This window comes from Tiliqua scincoides, chromosome 8 (genome assembly GCF_035046505.1).
Source record: "Tiliqua scincoides isolate rTilSci1 chromosome 8, rTilSci1.hap2, whole genome shotgun sequence".
Classification (NCBI taxonomy): domain Eukaryota; kingdom Metazoa; phylum Chordata; class Lepidosauria; order Squamata; family Scincidae; genus Tiliqua; species Tiliqua scincoides.
Window position 1 is genome coordinate 40,456,217 of NC_089828.1, and position 25,209 is coordinate 40,481,425.

Consider the following 25,209-nt stretch of genomic DNA (forward strand, 5'->3'; position numbering starts at 1 on the left):
GAAAACCCAGACTTCATGTATTCATCAGTGTTTTTTCTTTTTTCTGTTTGAGGAACAGAAGACTCTGCCTTTGCACTGTTTTGCACCAGAAGTGTGCTGAGAAATTCTGGGTGATTCATCACTTTCCATATTATGTTTCAGCTTTTTTACTGTGCTGGTTTTCAATCACTGGTTCATACATGAATTAATGACCAAAAACTAGCTGTTGATGGGGCTTTCAAAGCCAACTAGCTACCTCCCTTCCTGCCTTGCTGGTCCTTGCAAGGCATTCTGGAACATGACCTGCCTTTTTCTACCATTATTCCATTCTTTTTCAAGTACCCGTAAAGGTCCTGTTGAGTGTCCCTGGGAGTACATGAATACCAGGTTGGGAACCACTGATTTACTGGTATGTTGGTTACAGCGCACTTACTCTGACAGTGTTTACAAAAAGGTGGTGAAGACCAGAATTTAAAAAGAATAAAAATGTATCTTATGATCTTTTACTATGTTAAATTAGAGGCTACAGTTCTTAGGTAACAATTAGTGGTAAGTTATTTTTCAGAATCTGGCCTGGGGTAAAATCAGACAAAACTATAGTCAGATACCCCTCTAAGTTTAACCCCCGACTTATCTGAGGATCATAGAAAATTCTGTGATTGTTGGCTCAAAACCTGCCCTCGACTTATCTGGGGGGTCGACTTATTGGCGAGTATCTGCGGTAGTTCAAAATAAGAGGTTCAAGAATCAGGTGCTCCATTTGCAATTGCATAATGTTTTATTCTTCAAGTATTTATCCTGTTGTGTACATATTGTTTGTAAAACCTTTTTTAAAAGTCTATTTTTGAAATTATTTTTCACATAAGCAGCAACCCACAAATCTTCCCTATAAATAACAAATCTCGTAATAAATCTCCAATTATTATAAATTGGTCCACAACTACTCCAAGTTTTGCCTCGGTGGTCTGCGGGCTCCTAAAGGTTGGAAACCACTGGTCTAAATGTATAGTCATTGCCCAAATTCCAACTGATGCAGATTTCTTCAGAATTACCAGGTTTCCCTTAACATATGGAAGCATTTGGAATTCCACATTTGCAGAATTTCATTTCCAGTGAAGGGAAAACTATGAAATTGAAAGGAACGGTTCAGCAAGCAAGCATTTGTATAACCACAGATAGTGCTACAGAAGAAAATATCCAGAAGAAAGTATGTTCATGCCGTGGCTGGTTACATGGTAGGGAAACTCGCATCACTTGCTATCCCACATTCATTGTTCTTGTCTTTTGCCAGTCTCATGTAGCCTTTCTCACCCCAATCTTTAGACCAGCTGTGGGAGAATAAAATGAAGAGAATGTGAGGTCTGTTCATGAACTTTGGAAGAAGGGTACGTGCAAAGTCTACATGGGGATTGGATGGAACTTAGGACAGCCAGCAGTATTGTTCCGGGCGGAAGGGGGCACTGCACTAGGTTTTGCTATCCTCCACCACCACCCTGTGTGGTTCCCAATGAACCCTGCCATTTAAACTCCTTCTGAGTTGGGATTTTCCTTCTAAGAACTAGGGGTAAGGATCAGTCAAATAGGCCCCCTGATGAGCATGGACACTTGTGCCCTAACTGACCCCTGTGCCACCCCTTGAACAATGGTTTGTCTTGTGGGAAATAGTAGTTGAGTGGAGGTGCCAAAATTCTCTCTCAGAGACAAGGGGCAGGTTTAAACCTCCCTGCAGCTACAAGCAGAGTATGTATAAAGGCCCAATCCTATCCAACCTTCCAGCACCAATGCAGCTGCAGTGCAACCCTGAGGTAAGGGAACAAACATTTCCATACCTTGAGGAGACCTCCATGACTCCTCCCCCCCCACACACTGCAGGATGCAGCACATACCCTGTTGGCACGATTGCATCAGCACTAGAAAGTTGGATAGGACTCAGTCCTAACTGTATTCTTTTATTCTGCTTATGTAAGCAATGGCTACCATTTACTCCTAGTGGGAGTAGGTGTTACAGTAAATCCACCCCTGCCTCCCAACTACGATGGGCACAGATATATAGGCGCATGATCTTGACCAGGTTTCTCAATCATGCATGACATAGCGTTGGATTTTGACTTAAGAAACCAGAGTTCAAATATTGACTTCACCATAAAGCTCACTGGGCAATCTTGGACCAGTTACCATCTCTCAGCTCTTGGGTTGTTGTGGGAGTGAAGATGGGGAAACCACATAGGAACCTTGGTCTCCTAAAAACAGGGGTACCCAAACCCCAACCTGGGGGCTAAATCCAGCCCTCTGGAGGATTTTATACAGTCCACATGGTTCCCCAGCTTCTCAGGGTTAAAAATAGCTGGCAAGACACACTTGCAGGTCTCCAAACATTGGTATATACCACATTCAACCACTAGAGGTACTGAATGTAATACAGTGGAATAATTCCATTCCATTCAGCACCTCTAGTGGCTGAATGCAGTATACCCCATGCTTTTCTAGTCCTTTTTAAAAATTCTTTCCCTCCACTTCCTGTACAAGTCAATTTTGCCCTCTTCTCTCCACCTCCTTCCACCCCCACCCACTAATTGTATTCAAACTCTTAGCACGTCATTTCTCCATGCATTTATAAATTATTTATTTTCCAGCCCTTGGCACTATTTCAAATATATGATGCAGCCCTTCTGCCAAAACGTTTGGAGACCCCACCTTAGACGGATAAAAATGCACAGGGCCTCCCTTTGGATCGCATATGTCATAATGGTTGGTATTTCACTGCTTAGACATATAAACACAATATATCTGCCTCCCCCCAACCCCGTTCCATCCTTCTCACCTATTCTTCAGGATCCAATAATTTTTATTCCTGGAGTTTCCATAGCCCACTACCAGCATGGCATGGTTCACATGTTTACCACATCTCTTCTGATAGATTCCTGGGCAGAGGAGACATTTGTTGGAGGAGGATAAGAGACAAAACAGAGGGTAGTGTGAGCCATTGTCTCTGTATGTGCTCAAATCAACTTTCAGCAGGGGCAGTTTGCACTGCTTCCTTTTCCCATCAGAATTTTCATAGCAAGGAACTTGAGATTTCTCTGCTCTTATTAAACAAATTGGCTTAAGACACTTCAAAGGTGGATAATGTCTTCATCACTTAATGGCACACCTTCAAGGGATGATGACTTGGGTTGCCATTGCCTCCTCAACTCAACATTTCTAAGATCTTCTTTGGTCTTTCAGTTGGTAACCACTAACAGCCCAGTCCAACTCCCCCTGGTGCCAATGCAGCGGTGCCAATGTGGCACACGTTGCATCCTGCAGGGGTGTTTTGAGTCCCAGAGACCTCCTTGAGGTAAGGGAACATTTGTTCCACGCCTCAGGGGCAAGCCTCCACTGTCTCAATAGATCTACAGGGATCTGCACCAGTGATTTTACTCGTGCAAGTCCAAGTGGACCCAAGTAGATGAATCAAGGCCAGGAACAGGGGATAAGATATCAGCAGAGCCGCTGGCACCAATAACTGCTCACTTCCCACCCCTGAGGCACTCCCATCCCCTCCCCATTACACCCTCCCCTGCCATACCAATTTACCAGTGCTGGGGCTTCTGCAATGGTTGCTGTCATGCATGCACAACAGCCTGCTGTTTGCAGCAGTGGCCAGGCTGTGCAGTATGGTGCACCACATTGTACAACAGCCGTAAGGCAGACTGCATTGCTGAAATGCATGTTCAGTGACACAGAGGCCCAATCAGACTGGGCTATAAAACATTGAATTGTCCTCCTATTGCTCCTCAAGTTAACTACTGCAGTGTCACACCGGTCGGTCTTCCCATGTTGTTCCTCCATAGTCCCTTCTCTTACTTTCCTTTCCTGCCTTCTCATATGGGATAAAGCTGCATTTTACAGCAGAAAGAAAATATGAGAAGGCAAAGGTTCAAAAGCAAGAGTCCAAATTATTTCCCACTTCCTTGGAACCTTTATAGGAAAGATGTTTCCCTGCTAGAGTGTCATCAGGATGTGAACATTACATGACTATCATCCCAGTTTATGGCTAAAATTATAATTTAGGAATATAAGAAGCTGCCATCTGCTAGCCTATTGCCCCATCTAGTTCAGTCTCGTCTACCCAGACTGGCAGAGGATCTTCAGGGTTTCAGATGGAGAAAAGTCTTTCCTAGCCCCACCTAGAGATGCTGCTAGGGACTGAACCTGTGACCTACTGCACACAGAGCAGCAGTTGCAACCCCGCCCCAACAAGAAACCATCTAACTTATCTAAAGGTCTGTCCTATTAGTAAGGGCAGTTAAAGTGTGCCTAAAATTTCTGAGCAGAAATGTAGTTGATTGCTCCACAGATAAGTGTCACATCTTGTTTGCCAAGATTCTTAGAATGCACAACTTTTGACAATACTGTATGTGGAATTTGGCTCAAATTGGGCATTTAGCAAATTCAACTGGCCTATTTGCAAATAATGGAGCACATGTGCCCCACCCCTTCATTGGATGTCCCATCCCACCCTGCTAATGATGGTTGCCTTTTTGATCATCACTTAGTGGTCACCTTTGCTTTTGCAAACCCAGCCTCTTCCCTCCCAACAGGCACCATACCCTTGTGGTAGAACTGAAAGTGAGCACCATCCAAACCAACGGAAACAGGGCCAACACTGGCCACAGCTTGTGCCAGGGCTCTCTCATTGTTCCTTGGAATATTCACATAGGATTTGCATGTCGCTGCTCTGGCCCGGGAATTGTAATGACAGTGCCCAACCTGCAGAAAAAATGCAGCCAGGATTTACTCTGTGTCTAGGAGACTGAGACAAGCCATAACTCTCTAGCAGATCACCTGCTTTGTAAGCAAAAAATCCCCAGTTCTATCCCTGCCATCTCTAGGTAGATCTGGGGAAGACACTGAAGAGACACTGTCAGCAGAGGAGTCACTAAGGCTTGTGTCACCCAGTGTGACAGCTCACTACATCCCCCTATGATGGACCTCCTCCTGTACCAGACCATACATGACAGAATAAATGACAGAATAAATGACAATATCATATGCACAACCTAAATGCAGTGGCATTGCTAGGGTTGGTGTAACTCCCATTAACTTTATTTTAATATATAACAGTACAGGTCAGCGAACAAATCAGTAACCAACAAAAAACCAGTGGCCAACTAGATGACACTCACACAGGTGACAGGCAGCTTCATATGCAAGGGAGGAAAAACCTGTTCAATCCAAAATGGGCCACTCAGCTACAAGGCTGTTACTTTTGGGTAGTAAAGCCACTGCATGACTTTATAGCATTTGGCAAGGTTTGCACTTGGCATCCCCCCCCCACCAGGGCTGCCCCAAGACCAACTTGTGCCTGCCAAATGCTGCCTGCCAGCTTCTGCTCCTCTGACACTGACAGTAGTAGAGTCTAGCCTACTACTCTGCTTTCCTCCACAGTTCTGCTCTGTCCCCCTTTTTCTTTTCTAATCTATATAGTGGAAAGGAAGGGAAGCAGAGGCAACCAGGTAGATAGAAGTGTGCACCCATTGCCAATATGCTGCCTGCGGTGACTGCTTCAGCTGGTCTCATGGATGGGCCAGACCTGCCACTGCCCACCATTAAAGCTGTTCCTCCTTCCCATTGTCCAGAGGCTTTCATAAATGTATGGCTTAAACATTTGTTTAAGCACAACCCAGCCTCCCAGAATCTGTTGAGCCCGTCCCACTTGATCACCATATTGCAGAACTCTCACTCACAAGTTACCTTTGCCTTATAAGGGTAGGTTCGCTCTGAATTGATGCCTCTGTTTTGTATCACATACTCAAAAGCGCTGTTTATCACACCTCCATGGCATCCGTTAGTATCCTGCTTCCGGAAGCAGTCCATGAGGTTCTGCTCACTCAGTGACACCAGTTTGTGTGTTGTCTTGAAATGCAAGCCTTCCAGAGCTCCAGTTGCACTGAAGGCCCAACATGAACCACACTCTCCCTGTGGAAATGAAAAATCAGCATGATACAGTGTGAAAGGTCTGATCTGGCTCCATGTTCCACCTTGGCTATGGATTCACTTTAGGCAAGATACTCTCCACCAATGCTGAAGCATGGGCAGTTGAAAGAAAGAAAGAGTCCTGGAGGAATTTGGGAGCAGGACCCCAGCTGGAATAGAGCTGCAGCAAGAGGGATGACCAGCAGAGATCAAACTCACTGACATATTGCAAAGAGATGTGACCAGCAATGTTCCCTGTAATTTTTACAGGGGAATGCAGAGTGGCATGAGTATGGTATGAGTGCTCATACCATGGTATGAGTGCTTGAGGGCAGCTTCAGAGTGTTTGGAGATGACATTTTCGAGTAGCGTATCCAAGGGCAGTAACACTTTGACCTCACCTCCAGGTTTGGAGAGGGGTGATGGTGGCTTCACGATGTCGTTGCCACCCCCTTTCTCTCTTCAGCAGCTTCCTGGCTGACTTTCATCTTCTGCCAGGCTGCGGCAGACCTCCTCCTGCAGCAGACTGTGCTGCAGCTCAGCAGAAAATGAAACTCAGCCAGGAAACTGATGCAGTGGGAATCCCTTCAATTGGTGCCCATGGCAGGTGTCTCCACCTGCCATACCCTAGATATGCTTCTGACATCACTGTCAAGCACCACAGCTCCCTGACAGAAACTGTTTGGAGCTCCTATTTCATCTGTGCAACCACACAGCTTAGAGTGAATGGTGGTGACCACAACATGGACAAAGTTGTCAAGAGAATGTATAGGGAAGGAAAAACTGATGTTGGCAAAGAAAAGGGGCCCCCAAGTATTTCTAAGGGCATGGATGGTCAGGACAATTAATGAAGTACCTTAGTTCTGAACCCCTAATTTTGGTTCACAAAAATCTCCCTTCAGCTCTTATCTAATTTGCAAAGCAAGATATTTCCATGTTACTTAATAGGACAGGGTCAGCTGGGCCTGTGAAATCAAGAATTAATTAATCCTGAGCTGCCTGTTGCGCCGGGACTGCCGTGGTGCCAAAACAGCTGCCATGGCATCCTATGTGCAATGGGGCAGTTGCCAGTGGTCCTCCGGAGAAGGCAAGTAGCCCCACAACGGGGATACTCAATTCTGCATCAACCTTTAGGCTGCCATAGAATCAAGAGCCTCTGTGTCGGACCCACAGACTGACACAGAGGCTTTGAATGCAGAGGAGCGGAGCTCCACCCATCACGCCTCCCTCCTGCCCCTCTCCCTCCCCTGGCATTCCTCCTCCCTGCCCTCTCCCTGCCTCCCCCCACATTTCACTCAGAGAGGGAGGCAAATTGCCCACATAATTTTACAGTGAGTAGGGCTGCTCAGTGACCTAAATCTACCAGATTTTAACATTCCTGAAAGTTCCAATCAATTCAACTTGTTAACATCTGCAGGATCTGTTTGTTGTACACTTTAGGGCAGTGGTTCTCACACATTTAGCAGCAGGACCCACTTTTTAGAATGAGAATCTGTTAGAACCCTCTGAAAGTGATATCATGACTGGAAGTGACATCTGCAATCCTACCTACACTTAACCAAGAGTAAGTCCCATTTACTATCATTGTTAAAAGAATATACATAGTAGCTTGTTTAAAGTACAGGTGTATAACATTTCCCCAAATGCAATCACATATACCATGGTAGCATCAAGTCCAATATATTTAAAATAAAATATTGAAATGACCCACAGTTTGAGAAACTGTTCTAATTTATTAAAAATTTAGTAAAAGATTGTAAGATACATTTTTATTCATTGACTTTTTAAATTCTGGTCTTCACAACCATTTTGTAAACACTATCAGAATAAGTACACTGAAAACAACATACCAGCAGAACCATTAATCAAATCCTTCTTTAAGGTGCCTGGTGTGTTAAGTCAGAAGCTCCACATATAACATACAACTTATAACACATAACTGGGAGCAGGGAATTCAGTTCATAGCACAGAGACAAGCAACAAGGACTGAGCGTGAGCACAGCTATACCTAGTTGCAACCCAATTTACTCAGAAGTTAGACCCATTGCTTTCCAGGTGCTGTTAAGGTGCTATTCTTAAGTGATGGTGCACTGAATTGTAGCCTCGGACTTTGTTTCAGATGGAAATGTGGATCACATCCTGGTGTTTTAAAAACCAGACCTGCCAGACATTTGCAAAATGGTGCAAAAGGGTTGGATGTGAGCCTTCCAAAGAGAACAAGGTTTGCTTGATTTAAATGGAAGCCTTGAGCCCTGGTTTACATTTTTCTCAGGAGGAATGGATTCTCATCATTACAAACCACTATGAATCCCTGGCTTGGTCATTAACTCTTCTCAGACAGTTCTTGGCTTACCTGATTTTTTACTGGGGTGACATATCCTTTCTTGCGCCAGTCCACATATTTGGGAAGCCTTGAAGAGGCAGATTCTTGGAACACTGTGCCATTCCTACCATGTGCTATGGCCAGGTCTCCGCGGAAGCCATTCATCTTCTGATTAAATTCTTCTTTTGTCTGGGAAGGAAATTAGAGTGAACATCAATGCCAAACTTTCTCATTGGGATGGCTGTAACGTAATAGTTGAGCTGTTGACCAATTAGGTCCTGCTTCAAATCTTGCCTCAAGCATTAACTCATAGACCCATCCTTTAGATCAGGGGTGCCCAAACCCTGGCCCTGGGGCCACTTGCAGCCCTTGAGGACTCCCAGTATGGCCATCAGGGAGCCCCCAGTCTCCAATGAGCCTCTGGCACTCTGGAGACTTGCTGGAGCCTGTGCTAGCCTGATGCAACTGCTCTCAGCGTGATGGCCACAGCTCATGTGAGCTGTGGGACGAGGGCTCCCTCCACTGCTTGCTGCAAGGTCTTTTATATACCTTGAGCTATTGCAAGACCTTCATTCATTCATATAAGTTCCATCTCTAATAAATTCATTTATGTAAATTTTTTCAAATTTGAAATGTAAATTAATTCTTTTTTTCCCGTCCCCCAACACAGTGTCAGAGAGATGATGTGGCCCTCCTGCCAAAAAGTTTGGACACCCCTGCTAAGGTATATCTCCATTTCATTCTAGATCAGTGCAGCAAAGGAACAATGCCATGGCATAGAATTCCACCTGCCAAATGGACACCACAGACACCAGGACATGCCTACAACATCAGAAAAACACTGCACCAATGTTGTTTGACACCACTCCCCCTCACAAACACCAGGTAGGCATCTCAAGCCAGAGAACCAGTGTGGCTGATGCTGTTGTCAAGTCCTTGTTACTCTGTTTCTTCCTGCTCCCCAAAGGCAGCTGTTCCACAGGTGAGGACTTTGTGCAGACCCCAAGGAATGCCTATAGTAGCAGTTCCCAAACCTTTGCTCCTAAGGGTCTCCTCAAACCTGCGCCTCCTCCTGAGGTAGCACAAGTCCGAGGAGAGCAGAGCGGCTTGAAGCTGCTCTGAACTCCCCGGGAACGTGGGTTGGGATCCAGCATAAGTTCTGGATCCCAGGCATGACTCCAGCTCCCCATCCGCCCGCCCGCCCGCTGGGGCTGCCCCCCACCTGCCCAGGAACGCCTCCCTTCCCCCTGCCTCCTCCCTGCCCACCCCGGAGCCTTACATCAGCCCAGCCAGGATAACACAAGGCTAACCAAGGAAGCCGGTGTGGAGGCTTGTGTCAGTCTGTCTGCTTCCAGGGTCTATCACATCCTCACTCCATGACCTCTTGGAATTCAGGAGGGACAGGATGCTCCCCAGTAATCATGAGCCGCCTGTTCTCTGCCATGGTCCATGGTTGGCAGTGGCAGGGGGACAGAAGAGGTAGCATACCAACAGTCACACTGGCAGGTGCCAGAGATGAAACAAAAAGCATGGGGGATGTGCAAGTGTGGCTAACTGGGCAGGCTGCTGCAGTAGGCATGTATCACATGCCAGCCCAATGATTGGCCCATGTGGCTTTTTGGAGTAGCTGCTGTGAGTTCTAGACCTGTTCCCTCCCCCCCCTATCTTTTTGTCTCTGCCATGGGCATTTCTGGCCTATCATGCAAAAGGTGAGTGCCTTGCTAGGAAGGGCAAGTCCTTTGACTGGGCTTGAACGCCTCCTGCCTGACTCCCAACTGTCTTTGTGCAGTGAGCTAGCAGCAGGCTGCTTTACTTGAGTGCTGTTCAGGCTCCCCTGTGGCTTGTTCCTGTCCCTCCCCGGCATAAGGGCTCCTTCCAGTTGGTGAATGTCCTGCCATGGACTCAGTGAGCATAGGAAGAGAGAAAATGGAGCAGTGCTCTTTGCACCTTTCTGCTCAGTGCAAGGCTTTGTTCCAGGGTATACCGCAAACTGGTGCCAGCAATGACTGGAGGAGGAACAGAGGACAGGAGAGACTGACCCTCAGAGGGCCAATGAAGAAGAGATGGAGGCAGGCACCCCATCAACAGAGGGCCAATGAAGAAGAGTTGGAAACAGGCACCCCATCTGAGGAACCCATAGACCATGTGTGCAGAAGCTAATTTTTAACTTGGCATTTAAATACTTTGACAGTAGGAGGCAGGTGGGTGCCATTAGGTAAAGCCTTGTAGTGAGCGAAATCAGCAACAGAGAAAAAGGATTGGGCAGCTGGGCAGTAGAGTCGAGGTATCATCTGAGTCCGATGTAGGACAAAAGAAGCAAAGAAAGCAAGAAGGGGATGGGGAAACAGATGAGTAGATTGATAAACTGAAGCAAGGGAATGAAGAAGTCTGAAAGTCAATAGACAAAGTATAAATAGAAGAGGATAACAAAAAGGGAGCCTGAGCAGAGTGGAGCCCGCTCCTAACAAGAACCACCTTGGGTGATTTCAAGATCCATGCAATGATCCAGTTCACTTACCAAGTCACCAAAGTGGTTCATATGCAGTTGATAAGAGTATTTCCCTTGGGAAGCCTCCAGATTGTGACGTTCAATCATCCGCATGTTCTCCTCCCAGGTGGCTCTCCGGTGAGCCTCTTCCCCCTGCAAGAAATTATTGCATAGGTCAGTTAGTTACAATTGAATAGGCTCCTTCATCCCATCTGCCTCAAAAAGTGACAGTCAGGGGGGCATCAATTTGAGTCAAAAAAGTACAGCTCCAGAAGTGTTTCCAGTGCCCACTGCACTGTACAAATTTTGCTGAGAGTTGAACACTGGTTAGGGAAGAGAGTGAGTCTGAGCATGTACTAGGTGTAGCTACATGCAGCATCTGCCTGGGGGTAAAGGGCAGGGGGGTCACCTTCACAACCTGCTTGAGGGTTTCCCAAAGTAGCATCTGGCATTTTACTGGACTAGATGGGTCTTGGTTTGATCCAGCAGAGCAGGGCTTTTCAAACTGGGGCGTCACGATGCCCCAGCCTGTGGGCCCTGGCCTCTGCCCCCTTAAGGGGTGGGGGCAGCCTGGAGGCAGGGAGGAGGCACTGGCACGATCCCCAGGATCGCGCCACTCAGGGGGCTGCAGGGGCTTGGGTGCACTTACCAAGCCTCCTGCAGCCTTCCCAGGGTGCGGGGAGCCCAGTGCAAACCTTTGGCAGGGCTCCCCACAGCAGTGAAAGTGAAAGCCGAGCGATCCACTTCCACCCGCCCCTGCTGCCTCCCTTCCCCCCCCCCCCCGCCCTCACAAGCACTTACAGTGGCTCAAACTCTCCAGGAGAGTGAAAACCACTGTAGTAGAGCAATTTCTGTGCTAATATTGTATTTTTACAAGGGTGCTAGTTCCATTCACAAAAGGCAGGAATTTTGTAGATGCAAAGAGATGTTCAGCCTTTATGCCTGCTTTTAAAATATTGGTTCTCCAGAACAACATTCTGTAGTGTCTCAGAGCCTCTCAGCTCAACATGCCAGAATTTTTGAAAAACACAAGAAGGTGGAATCTCAATCACATTGGAACAAACTAACCTTGCCATATACTTTAGAATGGGCACTCATCCAGTCTCTCCAGGCTTTGTCCAGAGACACATCATGTGCTGTGGTGAAATGGCTCAGGAAGAGCAGCCAGGTCATTGCCACCAGCGAGAACAAGATCATGTTTTTACCTAAATTGGTAAAACATCCCCAACGTTAACTATGTTTTAGCTATCATGCTTCTAGTGTTTTAACACTTCTCCTGGCGTTAGTCCCCACCATCTAGCAGTCTGCCACTGAAACAGGCTGCAATGTAACCCCATCCTGTGGCGGAGTTTCATAGGCAGATTGTTTCATAGGCAGATTGTGCATTTTAAGGATATCTACTTTCTTTACCTTTCCACTTGACGACCTAATAACCTGTTTCTTGACCACCTGAGGTGGGAGGGCATGGAAGGAATGGAGAATCTTGGAACAAATGAAATTTCCCACTTCCAACTCACATTAGCTGATTGGACCAATGGCTAAGTATGAGCTAAACCCTGTGGGGATCCAGGAAGGTTTCTGTCAAAGCTGTTGTCTCCCTGGCAGTCAGACATGGGATTCCAGTATACATTTGAAGAAGGAAGTACCGTCTGTGATATGTGACTCAGAGCTCTGGATAGAAGATTTGACAGACTGGTTCACAAAGCTGGTTTGTATACACAGACAGCAGTCATTTGGGTGGAAGGGGGGGATCTCCAGGAGACAGGTACTTGTTCATGACAGATTCATTCTTGACATTTGCATGCCATACTTATGCAATAGCACAAGATGTTGTTCGTAGTCACCCCATCTTTTGTATTTTGAATTAGGCTGCAGTCCTACACACACTTACTTGGGATTAAGCTCCATTGAGCTAAGTGAGACTTACTTCTGAGTAGACATGCCTAGGATTATACTGTTAAGGCCCAAATCCTAACCAACTTTCCAGCACTGGCATAGCTGCGCCAATGGGGCATGTGCTGCATCCTGCAATTGGGTGGCGCTTACGGAGGCGTCCTCAAAGTAAAGGAATGTTTGTTCCCTTACCTCAGAGCTGCATTGCCCTTATGTCAGTGCTGGAAAGTGGGTTAGGATTTGGGCCTTAACAGTATAAGCCTATAGATTGTCCATTTCTGCAATGTCCAACAGTTTCTTAATCACTTCATCCATTTTTGGGATTTCTCTATCTTTCCATCTTTGAGCCAACACTGTTCTTGCCTCTGTTACCATACATACAACAAACCTATATTTAGTTTTACATATATATATATACAACACCTACACTTTTACAACTATATACAACACCTATACTTTGTGTACCTTGGCTCAACGATCTCCGACACTCATTCTCTCGCTACCGAGCTAAACAAGCGCATCGGTAAAGCAGCTACCACGTTTTCCAGACTCACAAAGAGAGTCTGGTCCAACAAGAAGCTGACGGAACATACCAAGATCCAGGTCTACAGAGCTTGCGTCCTGAGTACACTTCTGTACTGCAGCGAGTCATGGACTCTTCGCTCACAACAGGAGAGGAAACTGAGCGCTTTCCACATGCGCTGCCTCCGACGCATCCTCGGCATCACCTGGCAGGACAAAGTTCCAAACAACACAGTCCTGGAACGTGCTGGAATCCCTAGCATGTATTCACTGCTGAAACAGAGACGCCTGCGTTGGCTTGGTCATGTCGTGAGAATGGATGATGGCCAGATCCCAAAGGATCTCCTCTATGGAGAACTCGTGCAAGGAAAGCGCCCTACAGGTAGACCACAGCTGCGATACAAGGACATCTGCAAGAGGGATCTGAAGGCCTTAGGGATGGACCTCAACAAGTGGGAAACCCTGGCCTCTGAGCAGCCCGCTTGGAGGCAGGCTGTGCAGCATGGCCTTTCCCAGTTTGAAGAGACACTTTGCCAACAGTCTGAGGCTAAGAGGCAAAGAAGGAAGGCCCATAGCCAGGGAGACAGACCAGGGACAGACTGCACTTGCTCCAGGTGTGGAAGGGATTGTCACTCCCGGATTGGCCTTTTCAGCCACACTAGACGCTGTGCCAGAACCACCTTTCAGAGCGCGATACCATAGTCTTTCGAGACTGAAGGTTGCCAATACAAATAATACAACACCTATATACAACACAACTATATACAACACAATACAAAGGGGTTTACAACACCTTCTTGTCCATATTCGGCAAGAAGACCAACAAGGCGGCAGACTGGTTTGAAGCCCACTCTGAGGAGTTGACACCAGTCATTGAGGAAAAGAGGAGAGCTCAAGCAGCATACAAGGCCTGTCCCAGTGAGTGCAACCTGCAGGTCCTCCGAACTGCTCGCAGCAAAGTCCAACAGACTGCCAGGAGATGTGCTAACGACTACTGGCTCCAGCTCTGTTCCAAGATACAGATAGCAGCTGACACGGGCAACATCAAGGGGATGTATGACGGTATCAAGCAGGCCCTAGGTCCAACACAGAGGAAAATTGCCCCTCTGAAGTCTGCCACAGGCGAGGTCATCCAGGATCGGGCGCAGCAGATGGAACACTGGGTGCAGCACTACTCTGAGCTATATTCCAGAGAAAATGTAGTCACCGAAGAAGCACTGAACAACATTGAGTGCCTGCCTGTGCTGGAAGAGCTTGACAGTGAACCAACCCTAGAGGAACTTCACGTGGCCCTGGACTCCCTTGCCTTTGGCAAGGCACCTGGAAAAGACAGCATCCCTGCTGAAGTCCTAAAATGCTGCAAAGAGATCATCATCACTGAGCTGCATGAAATCCTCTGTCTCTGCTGGAGAGAAGGTGGAGTACCTCAAGACATGAGGGATGCAAACATCATCACGCTGTACAAGAATAAAGGTGACAGGGGTGACTGCAACAACTACCGTGGCATCTCTCTCCTTAGCGTTGTAGGAAAGCTGTTTGCCCGAGTTGCACTAAAGAGGCTCCAGGTACTTGCAGAGAGCGTCTATCCAGAATCGCAGTGTGGATTCTGAGCCAACAGGTCCACCACTGATATGGTATTCTCCCTTAGACAACTGCAGGAGAAATGCAGGGAACAACGACAGCCACTCTTTATAGCCTTCATAGATCTCACAAAGGCTTTTGACCTGGTCAGCAGAGACGGCCTCTTCAAGATTCTCCCCAAGATCGGATGTCCACCCAGGCTCCTCAGCATCATCAGATCTTTCCACAAGGACATGAAGGGCACTGTTGTCTTCGATGGCTCCACATCAGACCCTTTTGACATCCGAAGCGGAGTGAAGCAGGGCTGTGTTCTTGCGCCAACCTTGTTTGGGATTTTCTTCGCTGTCCTGCTGAAGCAGGCCTTTGGAACTGCAACAGAAGGCATCTATCTCTGGACCAGATCAGATGGAAAGCTCTTCAACCTCTCCAGACTGAGAGCAAAATCCAAAGTCCAGCTGAAATGTCTGCGTGACTTCCTCTTTGCCAACGATGCAGCTGTCACTACCCACTCTGCCAAAGATCTCCAGCAGCTCATGGATCGTTTTAGCAAGGCCTGCCAAGAATTTGGACTGACAATCAGCCTGAAGAAAACACAGGTCATGGTTCAGGATGTGGACTCACCTCCCTGCATTACAATCTCTGCGCATGAACTGGAGGTTGTCCATGACTTTGTGTACCTTGGCTCAACGATCTCCGAAACTCTTTCTCTTGATGCCGAGCTAAACAAGCACATCGGTAAAGCAGCTACCACGTTTTCCAGACTCACAAAGAGAGTCTGGTCCAACAAGAAGCTGACGGAACATACCAAGATTCAGGTCTACAGAGCTTGCGTCCTGAGTACACTTCTGTACTGCAGCGAGTCATGGACTCTTCGCTCACAACAGGAGAGGAAACTGAGCGCTTTCCACATGCGCTGCCTCCGACGCATCCTCGGCACCACCTGGCAGGACAAAGTTCCAAACAACACAGTCCTGGAACGTGCTGGAATCCCTAGCATGTATTCACTGCTGAAACAGAGACGCCTGCGTTGGCTCGGTCATGTCGTGAGAATGGATGATGGCCGGATCCCAAAGGATCTCCTCTATGGAGAACTCGTGCAAGGAAAGCGCCCTACAGGTAGATCACAGCTGCTATACAAGGACATCTGCAAGAGGGATCTGAAGGCCTTAGGGATGGACCTCAACAAGCGGGAAACTCTGGCCTCTGAGCGGCCCGCTTGGAGGCAGGCTGTGCAGCATGGCCTTTCCTAGTTTGAAGAGACACTTTGCCAACAGTCTGAGGCTAAGAGGCAAAGAAGGAAGGCCCATAGCCAGGGAGACAGACCAGGGACAGACTGCACTTGCTCCCGGTGTGGAAGGGATTGTCACTCCCGGATTGGCCTTTTCAGCCACACTAGACGCTGTGCCAGAACCACCTTTCAGAGTGCGATACCATAGTCTTTCGAGACTGAAGGTTGCCAATACAAATATAGTTTTATATATAGTTTTACAACTAATATCTCCAGACAGTCGTGTATAAAAGTATATGTTAAAAGAGAAATAAAAATAAGGGTTAAAACACAAGCACTTACTTATAGAGTTACTGCAAGTTGCTTAGGACCAGCAGCTTAGCCCGCTTCAAGTTGCTCAAATATAAAAATTTAGCAACTGGAAGGGTCACTGGTTCAGATTCACCCACCAGCAGAAGTTGTAAAAAGGTATTCTCAGAGAGACCTTTTTTGATTCTTGACAATGAAGGGAGATACTGGTCTCAGAGCACTTGATTGAAAGAACAGTGCAGAACAATGTGTGGAAGAGAGTCTACCTCTCTGAGGCCACAACTGCAAATTCGTTCTTCCTTCGGGGCATTTCTAAACCTACCAAGTAGGCTATTACCATATACGTCACCCTCTAAGTAAGTATTCAGCACATACTTTCTATTGAGTTCAGTACTGCGTCTCAGACAGCCCTTGAGAAAGATAATTATCTAGACATTAATATATGCTACAGGGCAAATATCTCATTTTGCCTGCTACAGAACATGCTGCTTCTTTTTGGCTTAGGTACTTTGAGATATTTTCAAAGGCAGCACCTGAGCACTCCTGCTGATATCATTGCTCCTGCTGTAGGAGAAGTCTAGGAGCTTTACTGCCCCTCTGCTACACTTCTGGCTGCCCACCCTCCAGGCAGGGCCAGCCCATGGGTGAGGCCAACTGAAGCAGCCACCTCAGGCAGCAGGCTGATGAGAGGTTCCCAGTACCGTCCACCTGATCTCCTCCTCTCCCATTCCCTGGATTGGAAAAGTGGACCACAATGGAAGCATGGAGGAGAGCAGTGGGGCTGGCACTTCAACAAGTAAGGGGATGCCATTTGACACACCAGGTGCCAGGAGATCTCAGGCTAGCCATGAACCCAGGACTGGCCTCAAGTCTCCAGGAACCAGCATCAATCCTGAAAGCAATCCTGAAAATTTGAAAAAGCGTCCCCATGAATTTTCAACATAATACCATGTTGGGGACAAACAAATCTCCCAGAACAGCCTTACTCAGACTTGGTAACCCTGGCACCCCTCAAGCCTTCATTCTTACAAGCAGACTCAAAGACAGCATTCATTCCCCCAACACACTTGCCTGCTTTTCCAGCAGAAAGGGTTTGAAAACAGATACTTGTTGGTTATCTGCACATCTCTCTGTGCAAGAGAAAGAAAAATGGCTCATGTATTTAAAGGGGTGTCTCTGATTAATTTCCTCCCCACAATTCCTCGAAAAGAATGTCAGCTGCTTCTTTCCTAGGAGCAGTTTCTAAACTCCACAAAAAAAGAAGTCAATTTTGTAAGTATAAATGTTTCTCGCATGGAATTTAGAAATATCCAATTCAGTTAACAAATGGAAACCACAGACAGGCATTTTGTTTTGAAAGCAGAATTTAGCAATCTGTTTCAGAACACATCAGATTTTTGTTTCAACATACAAGCGGAGCTTCCAGCTATCATATGGGGCAAAGTACTGAAGGCCCCCCCCCCCCGGTTTGCCATCACAGCTTTGGCCTTGTTCATCCCCCTTCCTTGTGCACACGATTTACTACTATAAAACAAAAACCAGAAGCTTCACTCACATGTTTAGGATCATGTCTACTTTGATCCTAAGGTTTCTGTTGGTCAACAAGTATCTTCAGTGCCCCACAGAGCTCGTTCCCCTTCCCCATGTCTAGTTGGAGCACAATGTAGGTCTGTCCTTGAAGAGCATCTGGAAACTTCAGTTGAGCCCTAATTAGGGCTAAGGATATCTCCCATGTTCTGTTCCTCAATTATTAGGCGTGTTTACTCTTCCCATCACGGTTTCCATTCTTCATGAATTCTAATGCAACTAAGAGAATTTCTATGATGAATTCCAGAAGTAGAGCAGATGCAGACTGACACAGGTTTCTGTTCCTTCCATTCATTTGTGTCGTTCTGTGCACCTCACATCCCAAAATCGTGAGTTGTTCCAGGGGCAATGCAGCACTACCTGGATTTGGCTCCCTTTGGAGCAGCGACCACTGAAACCTACAAATACATTACAGAAAGTTGTAGGTCCCCATCTCTGCCTGCCTGCTTGCCTCCACTGCTCCTCCTTCTTCTGCGCTCTGGATTGGGAAAAAGAAGAGGGGCACAGAGGGAAAATGCGGAGGGAGTGCTGAGCTACAACTTTGGAGAATGGAAGGGGTGCATGATGACCCTGACCTGACCCTGATGGACCCAAAGTCCACTTCCAAGAACATTTTCCAAGCAGAAAGTATGATGAACTTCCTTTAAGGCTCACCAGTCCCACCAAGGTGTTTCTGGGTCTTTTGAAGAAACACACACTGACAATCTGGAATGCATCGGTACTGGTACAGAGACACAACAGTAAACAGAGCAGATAATGCTGCTCAAATACCTAAATACCTGCCTGTGCCCTCTGCCAGGCTCAGAATGACTTAAAACATCAAAAAAAGTTACTTCCCCAGGCCTCATAATGCCTTAGAAGGCATTAAAAACCTCATTTCCAGTTTCCACAGAGAAACCAGTTTTTTGCTAAAAAAAAAAGAGATGCAAAAAAAATGGGATGGGGAAAAGAGCAGATGATGATGCTCAAATGCCCAAATAATTCACATAGGTATCAAAACCTGTAGCTTGCAAACATTACATTCACACACACATCATATATGTACATGGTCTGGCTTTCCTGCACGGTGTCCCCCCAACTTAGGGACCAACAGGATACAGGTTTCACCACATGTCCTCTGGTTTTTGTCATAACTGCCACAACTTCAAGTACAATGTATGTAGCTGTACAAAATGAGCAGAAGTTGCAATAAAACTGCACTCTGCACTCAGACACCCCACTGTCCCCACAGTAATTATGGTCAGTGTTGGGAAAACTCAGTAGGGCTTGACTTGAGTTGAGTCACTGCCCCCCTGCAACTCGACTCAAAAAAGAGTCATAACGGGGACACTTTCCAAGTCTCCAAGTCACCCTTTGGTGACTCTAATGGCCTCAAGTCAAGTCTCTCCCCTTTAAAAAGCTCTCTGTGGAAAAAACAGGGCTGCTGCCAGGCTCTGTGTGAGTATGGAAGTTCTCTCTGAACACTCCCTTGATGTCCCTGCCCATCTGGAAACAGGAATGACCTGATCCTTGCAGCTCTACTCAGAAGTAGTCCCTCTATAGCCAGTCATTCAATGAGGGTCCCCCTCCCAAGTAACAACAGAGCCATGCCATGTAAAGCGTGATCATTATGAACTCCTTCCCTGGCTCCTCTCTCTCCCTGAGCTGAGTCTCCCCCTTTAAAAAGCCAGCCATGGGAAAAATGGGGCTGCTGCCAGGCTCTGCTTGAGTGTGGGAATTCTGTTTAACTACTTCCCTGCTGCCCCTTCCATCTGTAAACAGGGTGGGAGGGATTGATGAGAGCCGGGACAGAAGTGGCGAGAGGGAGGAGAATCATGAGCAGCAGCTGGGAGGTTTACTAGGACAACCTGATCCTTGCAGCTCTACTCAGAAGTAGTCCCACTGTAGCTGGTCATTCAGTGGGGCTTCCTCCCTCAAGTAAGAATAGAGCCAAGAGAAGTCATAAGGTTGGAAAGTAGCACAGGGCAAAAGAGTTTTCTCCCGCCCCCCTGGGCTTTTGCAGCCAATTGTAAGGCAAGAACCCCTTGGACTCCTTCTCTGCTCTTCCTCAGCTAATAAAAATATTCAAATGCCCATAGTTTATCCAATGATCTTTGGTTCCTTCCTTCCTTCCTGGGAAGAAGAAACAGAGCTCATTCCTGCCTTCTCCCCTGCCCGATTCATTAACCCATTCCTTCCTCCCGGCTGGAACTTCCTACTGCTCGCTGGTCAGAATGCTGGCCCCACAAGGTTTACCAAGTGGCAAAAACAGTAAGCAGGTACCCCCAGACACAGGCAGACTCGAGCCAGCATGTGTGGGGACGAGTGCTGAGTCAGGAAGGTCCTTACTCGAGTCTTTTTCAGAGTCTTCCATGTGTGAAACTCATGAGTTGCTAAGTCAGCAAAAATTACGCATTTTTGCGACTTGAGCCTGAGTCACCTGACTCAAATTCCCAACACTGATTATGGTAATATTTCATTTAAACTGGAAGCTATGAACTTTTGGGGTAGAGAAGGTATAGTTCTCTATTCTGAGTCAGAAGACGTTTTGAGGGAAGTGGTGGTCAGTTTGTAATACAGCTGAGCCTTACAAGCTGGGCAAATTTGTATTCTGACCTAAGTAATTATGAACTTTGAGCCATCCTTCCCTTTCATAGCTGCTTGCCAAAATGCAGGAAAAAAAACAGTTGAAGCACATGTCTGCATGTGAAAAACTCAGCAACAGGACCAGGAGAAAATGTAGACAACCATCTCTCAAGTTATGATGACTGTATGCAACATTTGAAGGTAGCTTCTCTTTGAATGTCAGATGCAAGAAAGCAGCAACAGGATGGAGAGGTATCTCCTGTCTTGGGTGCTCCCAGACAGGGCTGGCCCTAGGAGCTGCACTACCAAATTGGAAACATTTTTTGTTGGGCTGTAGATTTGTAGAATCTTAGCAATATATATAAAAAAATTATTGTAGGCTTTATATGTCAATGACAAAGTGGAGTGCAATCAAACCGTGCCCTTAAGTGCATTGACATACAGCCCAATCCTAACCTGCCCTGGAGCAGGCAAGCCGGCAGGTCTGTCCTGCATCCTAGGCAGGGTTGGCTGAAATCGGCGCAGTCTGGGATAAAGGAAATCGCTTCCTCTTACCCCATGTCATGATGCAGTGGCTCCCAGTAGGGCTACTGCACCACCAAAAGACATAGCTCAGATCCGGGCAGCCTGGAGCTACGCTGGGCTGCCTGGGAATTGGGATAGGATCCGACGTAAGTGCTGGATCCTGGCCCCACCCTTGCTTACCCCCTGCCTGCCCATGGGCCCACCAGCTGCCCGGCCTCCCCTTCCTCAAAACACCTCCCTCCCACCCTCCCTATGCTCCCCCTCCAGAGCCGTGTGCTGGCCAAGTTTGACTGGTGCAGATTCACCTCTTTGGCCAGCCGAACAGGGCTTGCACTAACTTCCCTCCTCCAGAGATGGCACAAAAGTGCTTTATGGCACTTTTGCAACCGTCATAGGCTGGTGCAAGGGACTTGCTGCTGCCCAAGGGGTGTTCTGGATTGTGGTCTAAATGGACCAAATGGATCTAAGCACATCTATACAGGTGTACCCCCTTATCTGCAGGGGTTCCATTCTGGAACACACACACCCCCTCATAGCTGAAACCACGGATGCCGGCAAAAGCCCATCCCTGCGGTCTGGCCCCCTGGAGGCGAGGGAAGCTCTGCTCCCCTCGCTTCCAGAGTGGCTTCTGAGCTCAGCAGAGGCTGAAGACATCCTGAGCTCGACAATAGAAAAAATTAGACTTCCAGTTTCACAGAGAAACTGTAAGTGGCATTTTTTATGCCTCATAAGACATTGGGAGGCCCAGGGAAGCCTTCCAGAAATATGGCGTTCATGAAGTATATTCCTTCCACTAAGAAGGGATTTTAGAAATTCAACCCCTAAGGGCATCAAAAGGGGTCAAATGTGTTTTCCTATTACTTAGGCTTGACTGGCTTTTCCTCCTGTGCTACTGCCTGAGAGAGGCCTGTGGTCTCTATGGCAACTGAGGCTAGGCCTGCCCTTTAAATGTAACCCTTTTTAAGTAGATATGGCATAGCGGTATGCACTGCTGAAACAGAGACGCCTGCGTTGGCTCGGTCATGTCATGAGAATGGATGATGGCCGGATCCCAAAGGATCTCCTCTATGGAGAACTCGTGCAAGGAAAATGCCCTACAGGTAGACCACAGCTGCGATACAAGGACATCTACAAGAGGGATCTGAAGGCCTTAGGGATGGACTTCAACAAGTGGGGAACCCTGGCCTCTGAGCGGCCTGCTTGGAGGCAGGCTGTGCAACATGGCCTTTCTCAGTTTGAAGAGACACTTGGCCAACAGTCTGAGGCAAAGAGGCAAAGAAGGAAGGCCCATAGCCAGGGAGACAGACCAGGGACAGACTGCACTTGCTTCCGATGTGGAAGGGATTGTCACTCTCGAATTGGCCTTTTCAGCCACACTAGACGCTGTTCCAGAACCACCATTCAGAGTGTGATACCATAGTCTTTTGAGACTGAAGGTTGCCAACATGTATGGCAAAGGATGGTCACATTGCAATAACAGAAAAGTAACAGTTGTTTTACTGTTTACGATCACCAGCCCTTGCTCTGCATAGAGCAGTCATTTTCAATCACTGTGCCGTGGCACACTGGTGTGCCATGAATGGTTCCCAGGTGTGCCACAGGAATTTGGGAGAGGGTCATTTATTAGTAGGGCCATTGAGTGATGTGACAGCACAGTGTGCCTTTTCAATTGTCAAAAAATGGATGGTGTGCCTTGACCATTTTAGTGCCTAAAATGAAAAATTTCATTTTTTAGATGAAAAAGGTTGAAAATGGCTGGCTTAGAGTATTGTGGCTCATTCTAGCTTCCCTCACAGGAGGCATTTTCTCTTGACTGTAGTTGCTGTAAATAACAGCTGAAGGTGAATTACAAAACCTTTCCTATTACTTAGGCCTGGCTGGCTTTTCCCCCTGCCTCAGAGAGGCATGTGGCTTACATGGCAACTGTCTGTGCAGTCTAGCTTCCCTCACAGGAGACATAGCTGTACTCCTCCCTGTGTTTCAGTGACAGGAGAGTCAGGGAGGGGAACTGGCTCGAGAGTTGTGTGGTGCAGTGTAGCTTCCCTCACAGAAGGCATTTTCTCTTGACAGTAGCAGCTGTAAATAACACCAGAGGGTCCCTCAATTTAACTCGGTATGGCATAATAACGAGGGTTCACTGATGGATGGATAGCTTGCTGTCTATCAGCAGGTCCTTTGCAGCACTGAATCAGATGCTGGGAAGATCTTTTTCCTGGATACTACTGGTGGTGCTGGGAAGACCTTCCACATCAACTTGCTCCTGGCGAAAGTGAGGAGAGAATGTGGCTTCGCCTTGGTTGTTGCATCTTCTGGATCGTTGCTATGCTGTTGGAGGGAGGCAAGATGGCCCATGCTGCCATCTATGTATCCATGCAGATACACAGCTGTGCAGCATTTCAAAACAAAGCAACATGGCCCAAATGCTGTGGGACTGTGAGCTCATTGTTGGGGATGGTGCACAACTGGGGGTTTTAAGGAACTGAGCATAACCCTCAAAGACATCAGGGCCAATGATGGAGGGATGGGAGAAGTCACTGTGCTGCTGGTTGGAGACTTCCAGCAGACTCTGCTAGTAATGCCAAGGGGAAGTCAAGCTGATGAGGTCAAGGCATTGTATCTATGGCCCCGCATCTGGAAATTCTGTCAGGAAGAACATGAGGGTTCACTTGAGAGGCGATGTCTCTGCTGGGCAATTCTCTGAACTCTTACTCAAAATAGGGAACGGATAGCATCCAGATTCTGAGGGAAAGGTTACCATCCCTGCACGGCTGGGCTTGATAGTGATGACCCTAGCAGCCCTCACAGCAGGATGTACTGCAATATTGCCTATGTCCACAGACTGGCTGTGCAACCATGCCATTCTGACCCCCAAGAATAACAAGGCTACCATCATTGATCACACTCTACTTAGCTCATTTGAAGGAGCAGAAACTGATTACAGGTTTGTGAATTCTGATGCAAACTGTCCACTATCCTGTGGAGTTCCTCAACACCCTCAACCTTCCTGGCTTCCCAGACCACAAGCTTCTCCTCAAAGTGATGTTGCTGTGGAACCTCAACCCACCCAAACTCTGCAATGGCACCAGGCTACAAGTGAAGGCCCTCCACAGGAACGTCATCAAGGCCACAGTGTTCACCGGCTCTGCTTGGGGGGAGTCGCTGTCCACACCACCACTTACCATTATACCATCAGAGTACCCCTTCCAAGAGGCTGCAGTTCCCCCTCAAGGTCTGCTTTGCTATGACCATCAGCAGATTCCAGGGGCAGTCGCTGAATGTGGCAGGGATTGACTTGAGGGAGGACGCGCTTCTCTCATGGGCAGTTCTGCGTTGCCTGCTCTAGAGTGAGCTCACTCATTTTTATCCTAACACCTGAGGGGAGAAACACCAGTATGGTCTACCAACAGGTCCTTAATTAGACAAATAAAAGTTGTAAGTCTTTTTTCACCTTATTTTTACTTAAGCTTAATATTTGTCTTCCTGAAGTCTAAAACTATAATGTGAAGTTTCAAATTAAAGGAAATTTAAACCTGAAAATGAATGTGATGTTGGTTATGTCATTCAATGGAACCATGACTGAATAATTACAGGGTGTTGCCTCACATGGGGTAGTTGTGCTACATTTAAATTGTTCCTATCAAAGGAAAGTTTATTGGAGTCAAAATGGATTTTAAGTAGATAATGGATTTTAAGATACATGGCGAAGCAGGGATATCCAGCTAGATTTAATATAAAATTGCATATGTGTAAGCCTACAAGTAAACAAACATGTGTAGATTACCTTTGACTTGTTAAGAATTCAGAAGAAAATTAAAATTATTGCTGTTCTCTATAAAACCTGCATTGTGGTGTTAGGTGTCTGTTGCAATGTATGTTGTGTGTATTTGACAAAACTAGAGTGTATTACCCTAGCATGGGGTTCCCTTAGGCATGGGGTCCAATTGGGAGCAATTGGTTCAATTGGCTTAAAGCCGGCCCTGTTTCCAAAGGCATCTGGTGGGCCACAGGAAGCTGGACTAGATATGTCTTTCTTTCTTTCTTTCTTTCTTTCTTTCTTTCTTTCTTTCTTTCTTTCTTTCTTTCTTTCTCTGAAACCTTTATTGGCATATCAAACGATTAACAATTGTACTTTACAATTGACATGACAATTTGCATAACACTCAACAGACTAGATATGTCTTTAGCCTGATCCAGCAGGGCTCTTCTTAAATGGCCATTTCCAAAGGAAGCATCTAAGGGTGCAGTCCTAAC

General features: G+C 47.0%; 1 protein-coding gene across 1 annotated transcript; it reads right to left on the reverse strand.

Annotated features, from left to right (window-relative positions):
• Positions 1–788: 788 nt before the first annotated feature.
• On the reverse strand, positions 789–24,195 carry LOC136658509 (procathepsin L-like). The gene is made up of 8 exons (XM_066635130.1): positions 24,138–24,195; positions 11,817–11,953; positions 10,779–10,901; positions 8,291–8,449; positions 5,716–5,940; positions 4,572–4,731; positions 2,801–2,900; positions 789–1,307 (listed from the first exon to the last, which is right to left on the reverse strand). The coding sequence occupies exons 2-8, from the start codon at positions 11,943–11,945 to the stop codon at positions 1,208–1,210; spliced, it is 996 nt and encodes a 331-aa protein (XP_066491227.1). The 5' UTR covers positions 11,946–11,953; positions 24,138–24,195; the 3' UTR covers positions 789–1,207.
• Positions 24,196–25,209: the final 1,014 nt, after the last annotated feature.

Bases quoted from the DNA above. Each gene is read 5' to 3' on its own strand.
- LOC136658509 (XM_066635130.1), bottom strand. From the start codon at position 11,945: ATGATCTTGTTCTCGCTGGTGGCAATGACCTGGCTGCTCTTCCTGAGC. The intron at 5,941-8,290 runs GTAAGCCAAGAA...TCATTTCCACAG, and splicing joins TCACCCCAGTAAAAAATCAG to GGAGAGTGTGGTTCATGTTG. The intron at 2,901-4,571 runs GTATGGTGCCTG...TCCTCTGCCCAG, and splicing joins CTTTCAGTTCTACCACAAGG to GAATCTATCAGAAGAGATGT.